The 12,008-nt window shown below is 43.0% G+C and overlaps 1 protein-coding gene across 5 annotated transcripts in view; it reads right to left on the reverse strand.

Annotated features, from left to right (window-relative positions):
• epha8 (eph receptor A8) overlaps window positions 1–12,008 on the reverse strand; it is a 112,490-nt gene that overhangs the window by 19,707 nt on the left and 80,775 nt on the right. For all 5 annotated transcript variants that reach the window (XR_003832356.1, XM_029432833.1, XM_029432832.1 and 2 more), the window contains exons 8-9: window positions 11,582–12,001; window positions 2,323–2,447 (exon numbers count right to left, since the gene is read on the reverse strand). Coding sequence is in view for 4 of the 5 variants with exons in the window: in XM_029432833.1 (XP_029288693.1) it covers window positions 2,323–2,447; window positions 11,582–12,001 (545 nt within the window). In the remaining variant the exon portion in view is untranslated. The remainder of the gene's footprint in view (window positions 1–2,322; window positions 2,448–11,581; window positions 12,002–12,008) is intronic.

Genomic DNA, 12,008 nt, shown 5'->3' on the forward strand with positions numbered 1-12,008 from the left:
TCAACATTGCGTGGAAGTCTGGGACAGTGCCTAGGGGTTGGAAGACCGGGGTGGTGGTTCCCCTATTTAAAAAGGGGAACCAGAGAGTGTGTGCCAACTACAGGGGTATCACACTTCTCAGCCTCCCTGGTACAGTCTACTCCAAGGTACTGGAAAGGAGGGTTCGGCCGGTAGTCGAACCTCTGATTGAAGAGGAAAAATGCGGATTCCGTCTTGGTCGTGGAACAACAGACCAACTCTTTACTCTTGCAAGGATCCTGGAGGGGGCCTGGGAGTACGCCCATCCGGTCTACGTGTTTTGTGGATCTGGAGAAGGCGTATGACCGGGTCCCCCGGGTGATACTGTGGGAGGTGCTGCGGGAGTATGGGGTGAGGGGGTCACTTTTGAGGGCCATCCAATCCCTGTACGCCCAAAGCGAGAGTTGTGTCCGGATACTCGGCAGTAAGTCGGACTCGTTTACAGTGAATGTTGGCCTCCGCCAGGGCTGCGCTTTATCACCAATCCTGTTCGTGATTTTCATGGATAGGATATCGAGGCGTAGTCGTGGAGGAGAGGGGTTGCAGTTCGGTGACCTGAGGATCTCATCAATGCTCATTGCAGATGATGTGGTCCTTATGGCATCATCGGTCTGTGCAGCGGTTGGGATGAGGATCAGCACCTCTAAATCTGAGGCCATGGCTCTCAGCAGGAAACCGGTGGATTGCCTACTCCGGGTAGGGAATGAGCCATTACCCCAAGTGAAAGAGTTCAAGTATCTCGGGGTCTTGTTTGCGAGTGAGGGGACGATGGAGCGAGAGATTGGCCGGAGAATCGGAGCAGCGGGGGCGGTATTACAGTCACTTTACCGCACCGTTGTGACGAAAAGAGAGCTGAGCCAGAAGGCGAAGCTCTCAATATACCGGTCGATCTTCATTCCTACCCTCACCTATGGTCATGAAGGCTGGGTCATGACCGAAAGAACGAGATCACGGGTACAAGCGGCCGAGTGGCTGGCGTCTCCCTTAGAGATAGGGTGAGAAGCTCAGCCATCCGTGAGAGACTCGGAGTAGAGCCGCTGCTCCTTTACGTTGAAAGGAGCCAGTGATTTGGGCATCTAGTAAGGATGCCACCTGGGCGCCTCCCTAGGGAGGTGTTCCAGGCACGTCCAGCTGGGAGGAGACCCCGGGGAAGACCCAGGACTCGGTGGAGAGATTATATCTCCTCACTGTCCTGGGAACGCCTCAGGATCCCCCAGTCGGAGCTGGAGGATGTGGCCCGGAGAAGGGAAGATTGTGGTTCCTTACTGGAGCTGCTGCCCCCGCGACCCGATCCCGGATAAGCGGTAGACTATGGATGGATGGATCATTGCTCACCTCACCTTGTTTTCTTTGAAAACTTAATTCAGAGATACTTACAAGTGTTGAGGTAAAATGAGTTTAACAGTAATAAGAGGTGCAAGGTGCATCCAAACAGCAGAATAAGTAAATCATTCATGTGTCCTTAGAAAGGATAAGAGCCTAATTATGAAGAAGTGCTAGGTGCAGAAATAAGAGTATTTTGTTGTCTTCATTATCAGCTGGTGTGCTGCAGCAGCAGCAGCCACCCTCGCTGTGACTCATTGTTGTTTAGTACAGTCTTATAGAAACCTTAAGAAAGCACATTGCTGACTTGTCCACTTGAAATCCCCTACAGGCGTCTCGCCCCCTAACCGAGGCCAGATTAAGACACCAGAGCAAGAGACAAGCTAATCCTTCATCACTCCCTACACCATCCTGCTTGTTTGGCTATGAGACTGCCTGTTTCCAGGCTGCTCCCTCTGCAATTAACTGATTCCTATCATCCCGCACACATGCATCTACTCACCAAAATACACATTGCATTTACACATTCACACACTCACAGCAATTAGACGGTCGCAAGGCTTATGCGCCCGCCAGCCGCTTGCTGTCACTGTCACTTTCGCTAAGTTGGAATATACACCGTCTCATCCTTCTTCTTGCTCTTCCTCTCTCGACCCCTATTTCCTTTCAATTAGCCGAGCTGCCAGCAGGATCTTTTTCTGGGATTAAGTTATCCACAGTCTATCCAACCACTCCTCTGCATTCACAATAGTCTATACTCAGTTTAGTCACAGCCCTTTGAAGACATTGTGCGTATGTTCTCCAGGTGTAGCAGAGACTGTGTCACTTGTTTTCACTCTAAGCTGACCGAATAGTTTCATGTTAGCTGTTTTTGGAATATAAAATGAATATGTTGATACAACAAAATGACTGCAGTATTTGTTTTTTGTGCTTTTCAAGTGCAGTTCTTGAGTGGTACAGATGCAGCAGTTAGTTGAGTACCTTCTCATAGTATTTGATGTCGTACTCCAGGATTACTCCGTTGGGCTGGTTGGGTTCATGCCACAGCAGACTCACGCTGTTCTGACTGGTGTTCTCCTGGCGGATCGCTAACACTTCAGAGGGGGCTGCACAAGAAACAGGAGAGATTACTGCTTTGTCAGTTCAAGATGTGGTTACTCAATGGCCTATAACAAGAGTATCCTGCAGTAAAGACATGTTTACACAAGAAATGTTGCATTTTACGATGAAACATGTATTGTACAGTAAGGTGGCCTTGAGAGCAACATCAGTTGGTGCAGACGTTATAAACACTTAGCTATGTTCAGATCATTCAGACAGATTTGATTGGCAATCAAATCAGACAGTTACAAATTATCTTCCACCACTATGGTTAATATTTGGTAGGAATGGGAATACGAACAGCAGTCTCCAGTGTGTGTAGACACCAAAGTCTCTTTCATGGTTACAAGAGGTCCTTGTCAGGTTAACATAGTCATGTTAGGCATTTGAACAGTGTTGTTTTTCTCAGGACGGTTTCTTTAGTGCTGTTCTATGTGGACCTTGAACATTAAATATACTACAGCAGTATGGAATCATCTGAACATATAGTGAAATCACAAGTGAAAAGAGCAAAAGTGAAGTCTAGCAGAAGGTCAACAAAGTCACTACTCCCATTTTTAAGCTCAGCACTTCGTACATTATGGTCCCGTGGGGTTCCTTATGCAAAATGTGGGGGAACTTTTCAATGTTAAAGGTATTTATATGATCCCACAACTGTCTGAAAAGCAAAAATAATATTGCAATCCAATACCTTCAGATGCTGTGCCGGCTCGTGCAGCTGATTTAGCGTAGCTTCCATTGAAGGACATTAGAGTATGTATTGGATTCAAACCTTGCTTTTGGCCTGGCCAAATAGTTTATAACTCTGGAAACACAAAAGATATCTTTGAGATCATGAAAATAAATTTGAAGATGCAACCAACTGCTGTATAAAATAAAGTAACGTTTTGACTTTTCAACTGTAGTTTATTTTGGGAAACCTGTGCAACCGAATCACAGAATAAAAGAAAAGAAATGCTGAGGTCACAGGTTGGGTTCCACTTTAAAGCTGGTACAGTTCACCTGCTGATGACCACATCAATCTCTTGTCTGTACAAAATGTTTAATTTTATTTGCTGGTCTTAATGAAATCCCATATTTTCTATTTTACTGTAAGGTCTATTGGAAACTCTATCTGTCAGTCACTATGGGCAGTACTGCCTTTGAAAGCACTTTGGCCTAAATCAACACACATTTTCTCTTTCAACACTAAGACCCCCAAACCAACCAACACTATCAATCAATCTATTGATTTATTGTCTGTGTTGACACTATTGCAGTGTATTCTACCTGCTGGGAACTTTACTACATCAAAGTGAATGAGGACTGGCTGCAGGAAGGACAGAAACAAAATGCTTTCAGCAAATTGTTAACCTTTTTCTCTCTTTTAAAAGTTGAAAATGATACATTTCAATGCAGGTAACAATAAGTGTCAACCAATCAATGACAATCAATATTTTTTTCTAGTGATTACTGCAACATTAATCACAATGCAGATAATGTTGGTGTTATTGGCTTTGTATATAGTCAGTAGGAAGCGCAGATGTGTCAGAGTTGGACATAAGTACTATTTGCTGACAGTGGCAGCTGATCCAACTAGTCCTCATGGAAACAAAGTATGTGTGCTACAACCTGTTTTTCATTATCAGCACAAAAAGTCGTTGAGACAGCATATTTCTTCCAAAGATTGTTATTTTGGCACTTTTACTAAAATTGACAGTAAGAGTGAGACAGCAAGAGGAGAAGAGAAAGACGAGTGATGAAGGGCCAAGGCTGGATTCAAACTCAAAATGATGTGGCTGCAAACTGAGCAGGACAAAGTTTTATTTTAATTTTTAAAGATTGTTTTTGTGCAGTTTCTCTACTTTTGGATAATTTAAAGTGAGCGATTCCAGGTCAGTTTTGAACCCAGACATCATAGTTACATGGTATGATCTTGGTATGGTATGATCTTGAGCCATCTGAGTCAGTGAACACATCTTTTACTATACAAGCAGGGCTGCCAACTTTCATGCATTGACTGTGAGACTCACGTAATTGACACTTTTTTACACACTCTCATGCCACACATCCATAAGTTGCCCAACACTGATGATTCGGAGAGTTGGTAGATGTAAATTACACAATGTCACAGAGAGATACTCACTTATAGTATTACAGCATTTCTTTTGCCGCACAGCATTAGTTTCCATTAGTTGCATGCCATTTTGCATAGCGTGACTTGTTAGTTCTCTCCTCCCCCTTCCTCCGCTGTTTTTCTGACTGTAGGTGTGTGCGTCTCGGGTGCGAAGCCCCGCTCTTCGCGAAACACAGCGGAGTGAAGCTGCGCCGGTTAAAATAGAAGAGCCCCGTCAAAATTGAAAACCTCTTAATAATTTATTGATTATAGGAACCTATAGGTTGGCGTCTGGGTCGGAACTCGGACCTGTATTTAATGCCTTTATATTATAAAGGCATTAAAGTCGCATGGGAAGTCAGAACAACATTAAGCAAGCAAATGTCGAAGGCAGGAACGTGCGGTCATCATGAAAAGTAAAAAAACAAATAACAATAAAATAAATCTAAATGTATATGTGTCCACTGGTCTGTGCTATAAATACATTTTCTGTATGATTCCAATAATTTTGATAATTTTTATAGTCAAAATCGCTGAATTTGTGTATCCTCTGTTCAGATACAGGAGAGATGCGAGCTGTGGCAGCGACGAGCTGACTCCCCTCAGATTGCGCAATCCCTAGGTTGAGCGCCTGCATTTTGCGCGTGCCTGTTGCTATCTCTCTGTATGTCGCCAATATAATGTTTACAGACACTTGTATTATGCGTCCTGACTTTCCATAGTCCAGTTAATGTATATAATGTATGTGTGTAACATATTTATATTTACATCTTGCTGATGTGACATAAAACCACAGTGAGACGACACCAGGTCAGGCAGACAGTACTCTGCCGCACTGAAGAGGGCGCACATGAGCCCACAGGTTCGTGTAGCTGCAGTTCTTCTACGCAGAGAAGGTAAGCGCCAACAAGCTACTGCTAGCTAACATCAGAGTCAGGTGCTACTGCTAGCTAACATCAGAGTCAGGTGCTACTGCTAGCTAACATCAGAGTCAGGTGCTACTGCTAGCTAACATCAGAGTCAGGTGCTACTGCTAGCTAACATCAGAGTCAGTTGCTACTGCTAGCTAACATCAGAGTCAGGTGCTACTGCTAGCTAACATCAGATTCAGTTGCTACTGCTAGCTAACATCAGAGTCAGGTGCTACTGCTAGCTAACATCAGATTCAGTTGCTACTGCTAGCTAACATCAGAGTCAGGTGCTACTGCTAGCTAACATCAGAGTCAGGTGCTACTGCTAGCTAACATCAGAGTCAGGTGCTACTGCTAGCTAACATCAGAGTCAGGTGCACTGTAGCACCATTTAGTTTAGTTATTTTCTCTGACTGACGGGCAAAAATGGAAGATTTTACAAGTAAATGTAAGACCACAATTTTATTGAAAATGTGATCTGACTAAGAGAAAACAATCCAATATTTAAATTTAAAACTAAATTTGACCTTAAATATAATATTATTTTGTTAATAGTGCAGTCTGTAGCCTATTAAAATTAATCAAAGCATCAGACTAAAAACGCTATGGAGGGTGCAGAGCAAATACCTCTCTGAGCCGCTATAAATGTAATGTTCTTTTTTGGCCAAATATGTCCCTTACCTGTGTGTGTGTGTGTGTGTATAAAGAATGCTGATATGAGATATGAAAAATAACCAGTAGTCAATGTTCATGCTGCCAAGAAAATGGTGAATAAGCTACTCAGTTGGGTTCATATATTTGTAAATCTGACACTGAAAGTGTCAGTGCCTCCCCAGCCATGAACCTCACCGCACTGGTGGAAGGAACAAGCAACTTACATTATGTAATTTGGGTTGGCAGATTTCATCAATAGAGGTTTAATGTCAAAGGTCAAGGGCCCGTTTGTGTTGATGTTCGATGATAGTCTAAGTCAAACAGACAAAACCAAGCAGTTTGACCTGCACGTACGATTCTGGGAAGGCGAGCAGGTGCAGTCAAGGTACCGGGGGTACCATTTATATGCGGCATGTGACAGCACAGGACAAAACATGTCAAATGAAGGTAAATGTTGTATATATTCATTGTCACATTCATTGTATTTTTTTCATTAGCAATGCTATAGCAAAGTGTGATGATCTTTTCTGTTGCATATTAAAAGGATAATTCACCCATTTATTCAAATGTTGAATAAAAATAACTTGCTGGGGGGATGGTTATCTGTTGTGAGCTGCTAATACTACTGTCCTACGTACCACTTTGGAAAATTGGTAAAGTCTCTTGAACTTGAGAAGCGTAAAGGTTGATTATTATTATGAAGAGTGTGCTGACCAACTTGACCTTTGGAGCCTGTTGTCGTTCTCGATGGACGGGCCTTATGTTAATTTCAACCTTTTTAAACTTCTCCAACAAGACAATGCGGAACTGTCTGGAAGTGCTCAGCTTGTTGCTGTGGGGAGCTGTGGACTCCACACATTACACAATGCTTTTAAAAGCCATGTGGTGTAAAGCCATGCACACACTTTTCCACAACATACCAGCAAGGAAAGGAGACTACATTGCTGTCACCAGATCCACCACCTTCTCTTTATCGTTCTGTGGCCACCAGTGGATAGAGAACCTGCCTGTGGAAGAGAGGGCTCTTGCAGTCTGGCCCTCACTTCAACAGTATATGGACGTAGCAAGACGAGGAAAAAAAAACAAACCCTGCGGCAGCATCCTTTGACACAATACAAGCAGCCCTGAAAGATCCACTCATCTTGGCCATGCTACAGTTCTACATGACTGTAGTCTTCAACCTTCAACCTTCAATCACTTTTGAAAAAGTATCAAACAAACGGGCAGTGATGTGTTTTCTCACCAAAGATTTGGCTGAGTTGATCAAGGTAATGATTTATATGGATAGTACTGCACATTATCATACAAAACTCTTGTCACTACTGATTAGGTCTCATTGATGTGTACACTGTATTAATGAAGAATAAGTACATTCTTCAACCTCGTCCCTGGAACTATGATAATGCTGCTTGATTAATGTGTATACAAGGGACCTGCATTTACTTTTGAGATTGTCTTTTTACAGGGTCTACTTAGACGATTTATCAAGACACAGGTCCACCAGGACGCCACTACAGTGCAGCTGACCTAACAGGATGCACCTGACAGAAGAAGAACTGACATCTGCTTGGGTGCTGAGTTGGTCCTCAAGGTACTCGGGCAATTTTGAAAGATCATTTATTTAGTTATGGTCAGGATGCAAATATAATTTTGCTGTACATACTATTTACGGCTTATCCCCGTTTCCAGAACAGCAAGAGTGTTGAGTTTAGAGTCTGCGAGTTTAGAAGGGACTGCATGCAGGGAGTGTCAACCATTGTCAGAAAAGTGCAGGAAGGAGAGCCCCCTCAAATATCCGGTTAGACAGATGGCGTGTCTTGAACCCTCTGTCATGTTCAGAAACCCGGACAGGTGCATGAGCAGAGGAAATGTATGTTCAGACATTTCTCCAGGACAAACTGGCAGAAGGTGTTTCTGCTGGAATAGTTCTGGAATATGTTTTGATAAAGTAAGAGGTCACCAGTTCAAATAAATATTCTGAATGTTATTTATGAACTGTTAAGCAACCACAGACCAATATTTCACATAATCAGTTTTAGTACTTCTACAAGTTTCTCCATTATTAGTAGACGTATAATTAGTTGTGTGTTTTTTCTCTTTTTCTAATTAGGACATTATTTTTGCGTGTGGATCTTTTATGTTTGTCGCTTTCTCTCCTCGTGGTCCTAGGCCTGCTCTGTGTGAAGTGACCCACTTGTATTGGAATAGGCTTTGATATTGTTCACCATTATAACCAGATGTAGTTACAACAGTGATTTTTTTTCACAATTATAACTAAAGGTTTTTTGATATATTGATTAATATATTTTCCTTCACTTTTTCTTTTATATCTTCTTCGTTATATGGGATGTCATTCTCCAATAATTTGAGCTCTTCCTGTCCCTTGAGAGCAGAAGAGAGGAGTTTCTCTCCTTCCTGGCGATACGAAAGAGGTTGGATATCTTTTTTCGTGGTTTCCTTAGAAAAGCCCTTTCTGGAGCTTTGGGCTTTTTGCCAGAAGCTGCTCATTTTGTCCCATGTACAGGCCTCTGAGGAGAGAGGCTTGTCTGTGAACAAGGAAGTTGAGACTTGCAACATGCAGGAGGACACTGTTGTTGCACACAGGCTTGTGTGTGATTAAGTCACTTGACCCGGGGGGTTACCAAGGTTCCCCTCACAAACAAGCTACTGACATCTGTGGCATCAGCCAGGTCCAGGTGCCATGTCCATGTTCAAGAGAAAGGGAAGCAGGAGTCTGATGCACAGGGCCAGAAGAGAAAGCCTACAGAGGATTACCTGGAGGAACTAAATATGAAAAGAAAAACCATCCAAGAAGTTTCTGAAAGTCTGGCTAGACATGCAGACAGGTTTGCAGAAGAGGCTGAGGACAAGGCTGGCAGTTGGATGGCCATGCTCATAACAAAGTCGAATGCCCTGAGGAGTGGTTGCAAGGAAAAGTTAGCTGAGCTCAAGAACATTGAGGAGGAGATTTTGGTCAAGGGAGAAGAGCTCAGATTAATGTAGCCTAGTTCTTGTGTGTAGACACACATACACGCAAACACTATTGTTATGTACACTTAGAGTTAGAGACTGAGCATTATATTTATTTTTGGCATTATTGTGCAAAAATTCCATAACAATATTTTAGCATATTGTAATCCAAGTGGTACCCCAGGGTATGTTGTTTTCTGGAAAATGCAAAAGAAACCGGCAGAATTTGAGAATACATGCACTTCTCACAGTAACCTGTATGAGTATTAGTCAATTAATTTCATACATCATCCTGTTGCCTGTTTTCTTTGCACACGTGTGGGCCTGTAAAGCCTTTTGAGATGACATACTGTGATTCAAGGCTCGCTACAATATCGGCGAAGCATTTCAGAGATGGAGAGAAAATGTTACTAGTACGTAGCCTGTTGCTAGCCGCTAAGAGCTCACAGAGAAAGCTAGAATATTATTATACAGAACACTAACGGCACCGGCTTCAGCCGAGAACAGAAGGCTTAAGAATAAGCAACATTTTCTATGGACCTCTGAAAGCGTTGCAGATATTATCAGACTTTCTTTTTGATAAGTCTGTCTTCCTTTTTTTGGGTTGCTTCACGGTGTAGGCAGTTGTTGCCAATGCTAGAATAGCAACTTTTCCAGCAGGACATATTGTATCAGGCCTTCACTGAAGGGACGTGCATGTGCATCTGCATTTGTAGAACAGCCAATAGAAAAGCTCTCGCTCTGAAATTACCTATGATGGGCCAAATTCTCCCGTCACTGGCAACATTTTTGAAAACAGAGCCAGGAGGGGCAGAAGTGTAGTTTTCTCTCGGACCACTGGAATTACAATATGCTGAGAGGTTATTATGGACCTTCTGCCCAATTTGCCCAAGTTGCCTACCCCAGATTTAATGAAATAACTACTGGTTAAAATATTAGAATTATCATGTAGAATAAAGTTGTTGTTGCTGTTACAACAATTAACTAATTTAAAAAGCCTTTTGGCAAACAAATTCATGTTTCTGTGCAGCTACAACAGCTTGTGCCATCCCAGGAATCTATTTCATCAAATCGAAAGAGAAATTATGGAAAAGCATCATAACACCAAACAGAATTAAGTGAGTTGGCATAAAAACACATTTGACTGTAACAAAGGAACAGATTCACAATATTTTTCAGCTGCCCCTTTAGCAGGCTGATGTAGAAAGGGGCTTGGGTCTTTGTTTGAGTAATTGCTTCCTTTACTTGCCACGCATCAGCATAATTTAGGGTATGACGTCTGGAGGTTGCTGATCAACCATACGGATTGATCATTGACCATGATTAATGACTTGGCTTTTAATCTATGTATTTATTTATTTTATTCCTGGGGGTTGAGAGGTGATGACTCCGACACCTGCGTTGTGAAATGACAAAGAAGATGCACAGAATTCACCAATACTCAATCTTACTCCAAACTGAATTGACAAGTTGGCAGTACTGTACAACCTGTGTCCAGTCTACAGTCTTTAGCCATATTTTCTCTAGAGGAACCAATAACCCGTAACCTACAGTTCCCCAAAACCGGAACTATTAAGAACCTGTAAGGCTTTGTAGTCATTCTCTGCTTTATGTTGCTGTGTTTTACAAGTAATTTAAAAGGCGACAATTCTTAAAATAAACATCACACCAGGATGTTGTCATTCTTATGTGCTGTGAAGTAGACAAATGCAGATGTAGGAGAGAAAAACAAGGAATAAGTGACCCTGATAATGACTTTCATGCATGTTTACACGGAATGACTTTGAACGTGAGTATCATTAAATAAATGTAAGCCCCCCCCACAGTAGGAAGACGACAGATTGGAGCAGTGAACGAGACCGTCAATAGATCAAATCTCGCGGTCTCTGCACCATACCATCAAACAACTGCTGTTTGATTCTCCCCTGAATCTAAAGACGTGATGCTGAAGAATCTGCTGGAAAAGAAACTGCGGAATGCACAGAAAACATTTCTGAGCTATTCTTTTTTTTTTTATGATTAAATGTAGCTTGGTTGGTTCGGTGGCCAATTTCTGGCCACTTGGGGGCAGCAAACATGTGAACACCTTTTAAGTTGATATAGTAAAGTTCTTAGAGTGCTTATCTACACATCCAGCAATAGCGGAGCAACATTATCATTTAAAGTCCATTATTAACTCTTTTAGCTCTGATTTTGGTCTGTACCATCTCCTGAGAGAAATATCTGGCTCTTTAGCTGCTAAATGCTGCTGTATGTTCACCAGCAAGTCTCTAACTGTGTCTGTCTGCTGTTTGGTGCTGAGCAGGTGGTGTATAGTGGGGTTTCTTGAGATTTTTCTCTGAAAACAGCTGCTGCTGTATTTCCAGGATCAGTGGAGACACAAGCAGAACCCAGGACAGTGGATACACATTAAGGAAAATGTTGTTAAGTTCCATTAAATATGCCCTGTATGTGCCATGCACCAAAGCCTTCATAATAAGAAATTGTATATCATTGTTCCGAACCCTACCTGCCTGGTTCGTTGTGATGTTGGCCAAGGCATAAGTTGACGGCTCATTGCTCAGGTGCGTCACTGCATTCATGGCCTGGAGACGGAAGGAGTAGTTGCTGTGAGCAACCAGGTTGAGCACCGTCACCCAGGGCTCCGTCAACCCAGTCTGCCGGGGAACAAATCGAACTGCTGCGGTTCCCAAACGCTCCACGATCCCTCCGACCCCGATGCTCGCCCCTCCGCCTGCCTTCCCTCCACCAGCGCCTCCCGGAGAGGAAGCGCAGTCCTCACAGGGCCCTCCTTCACCTAAGCATTTCTGGCACAACACGCTGTACTTCAGGTCGCTGCGACCTCCAGTATCCAGAGGGCGATCCCACTCTAAATTCACAGACGTCCCATTGACAGAGGAGATGACGTTTACTGGAGCAGATGGAGGTCCTGGAGA

Source organism: Cottoperca gobio, chromosome 5 (genome assembly GCF_900634415.1).
Source record: "Cottoperca gobio chromosome 5, fCotGob3.1, whole genome shotgun sequence".
Taxonomy (NCBI): Eukaryota; Metazoa; Chordata; class Actinopteri; order Perciformes; family Bovichtidae; genus Cottoperca; species Cottoperca gobio.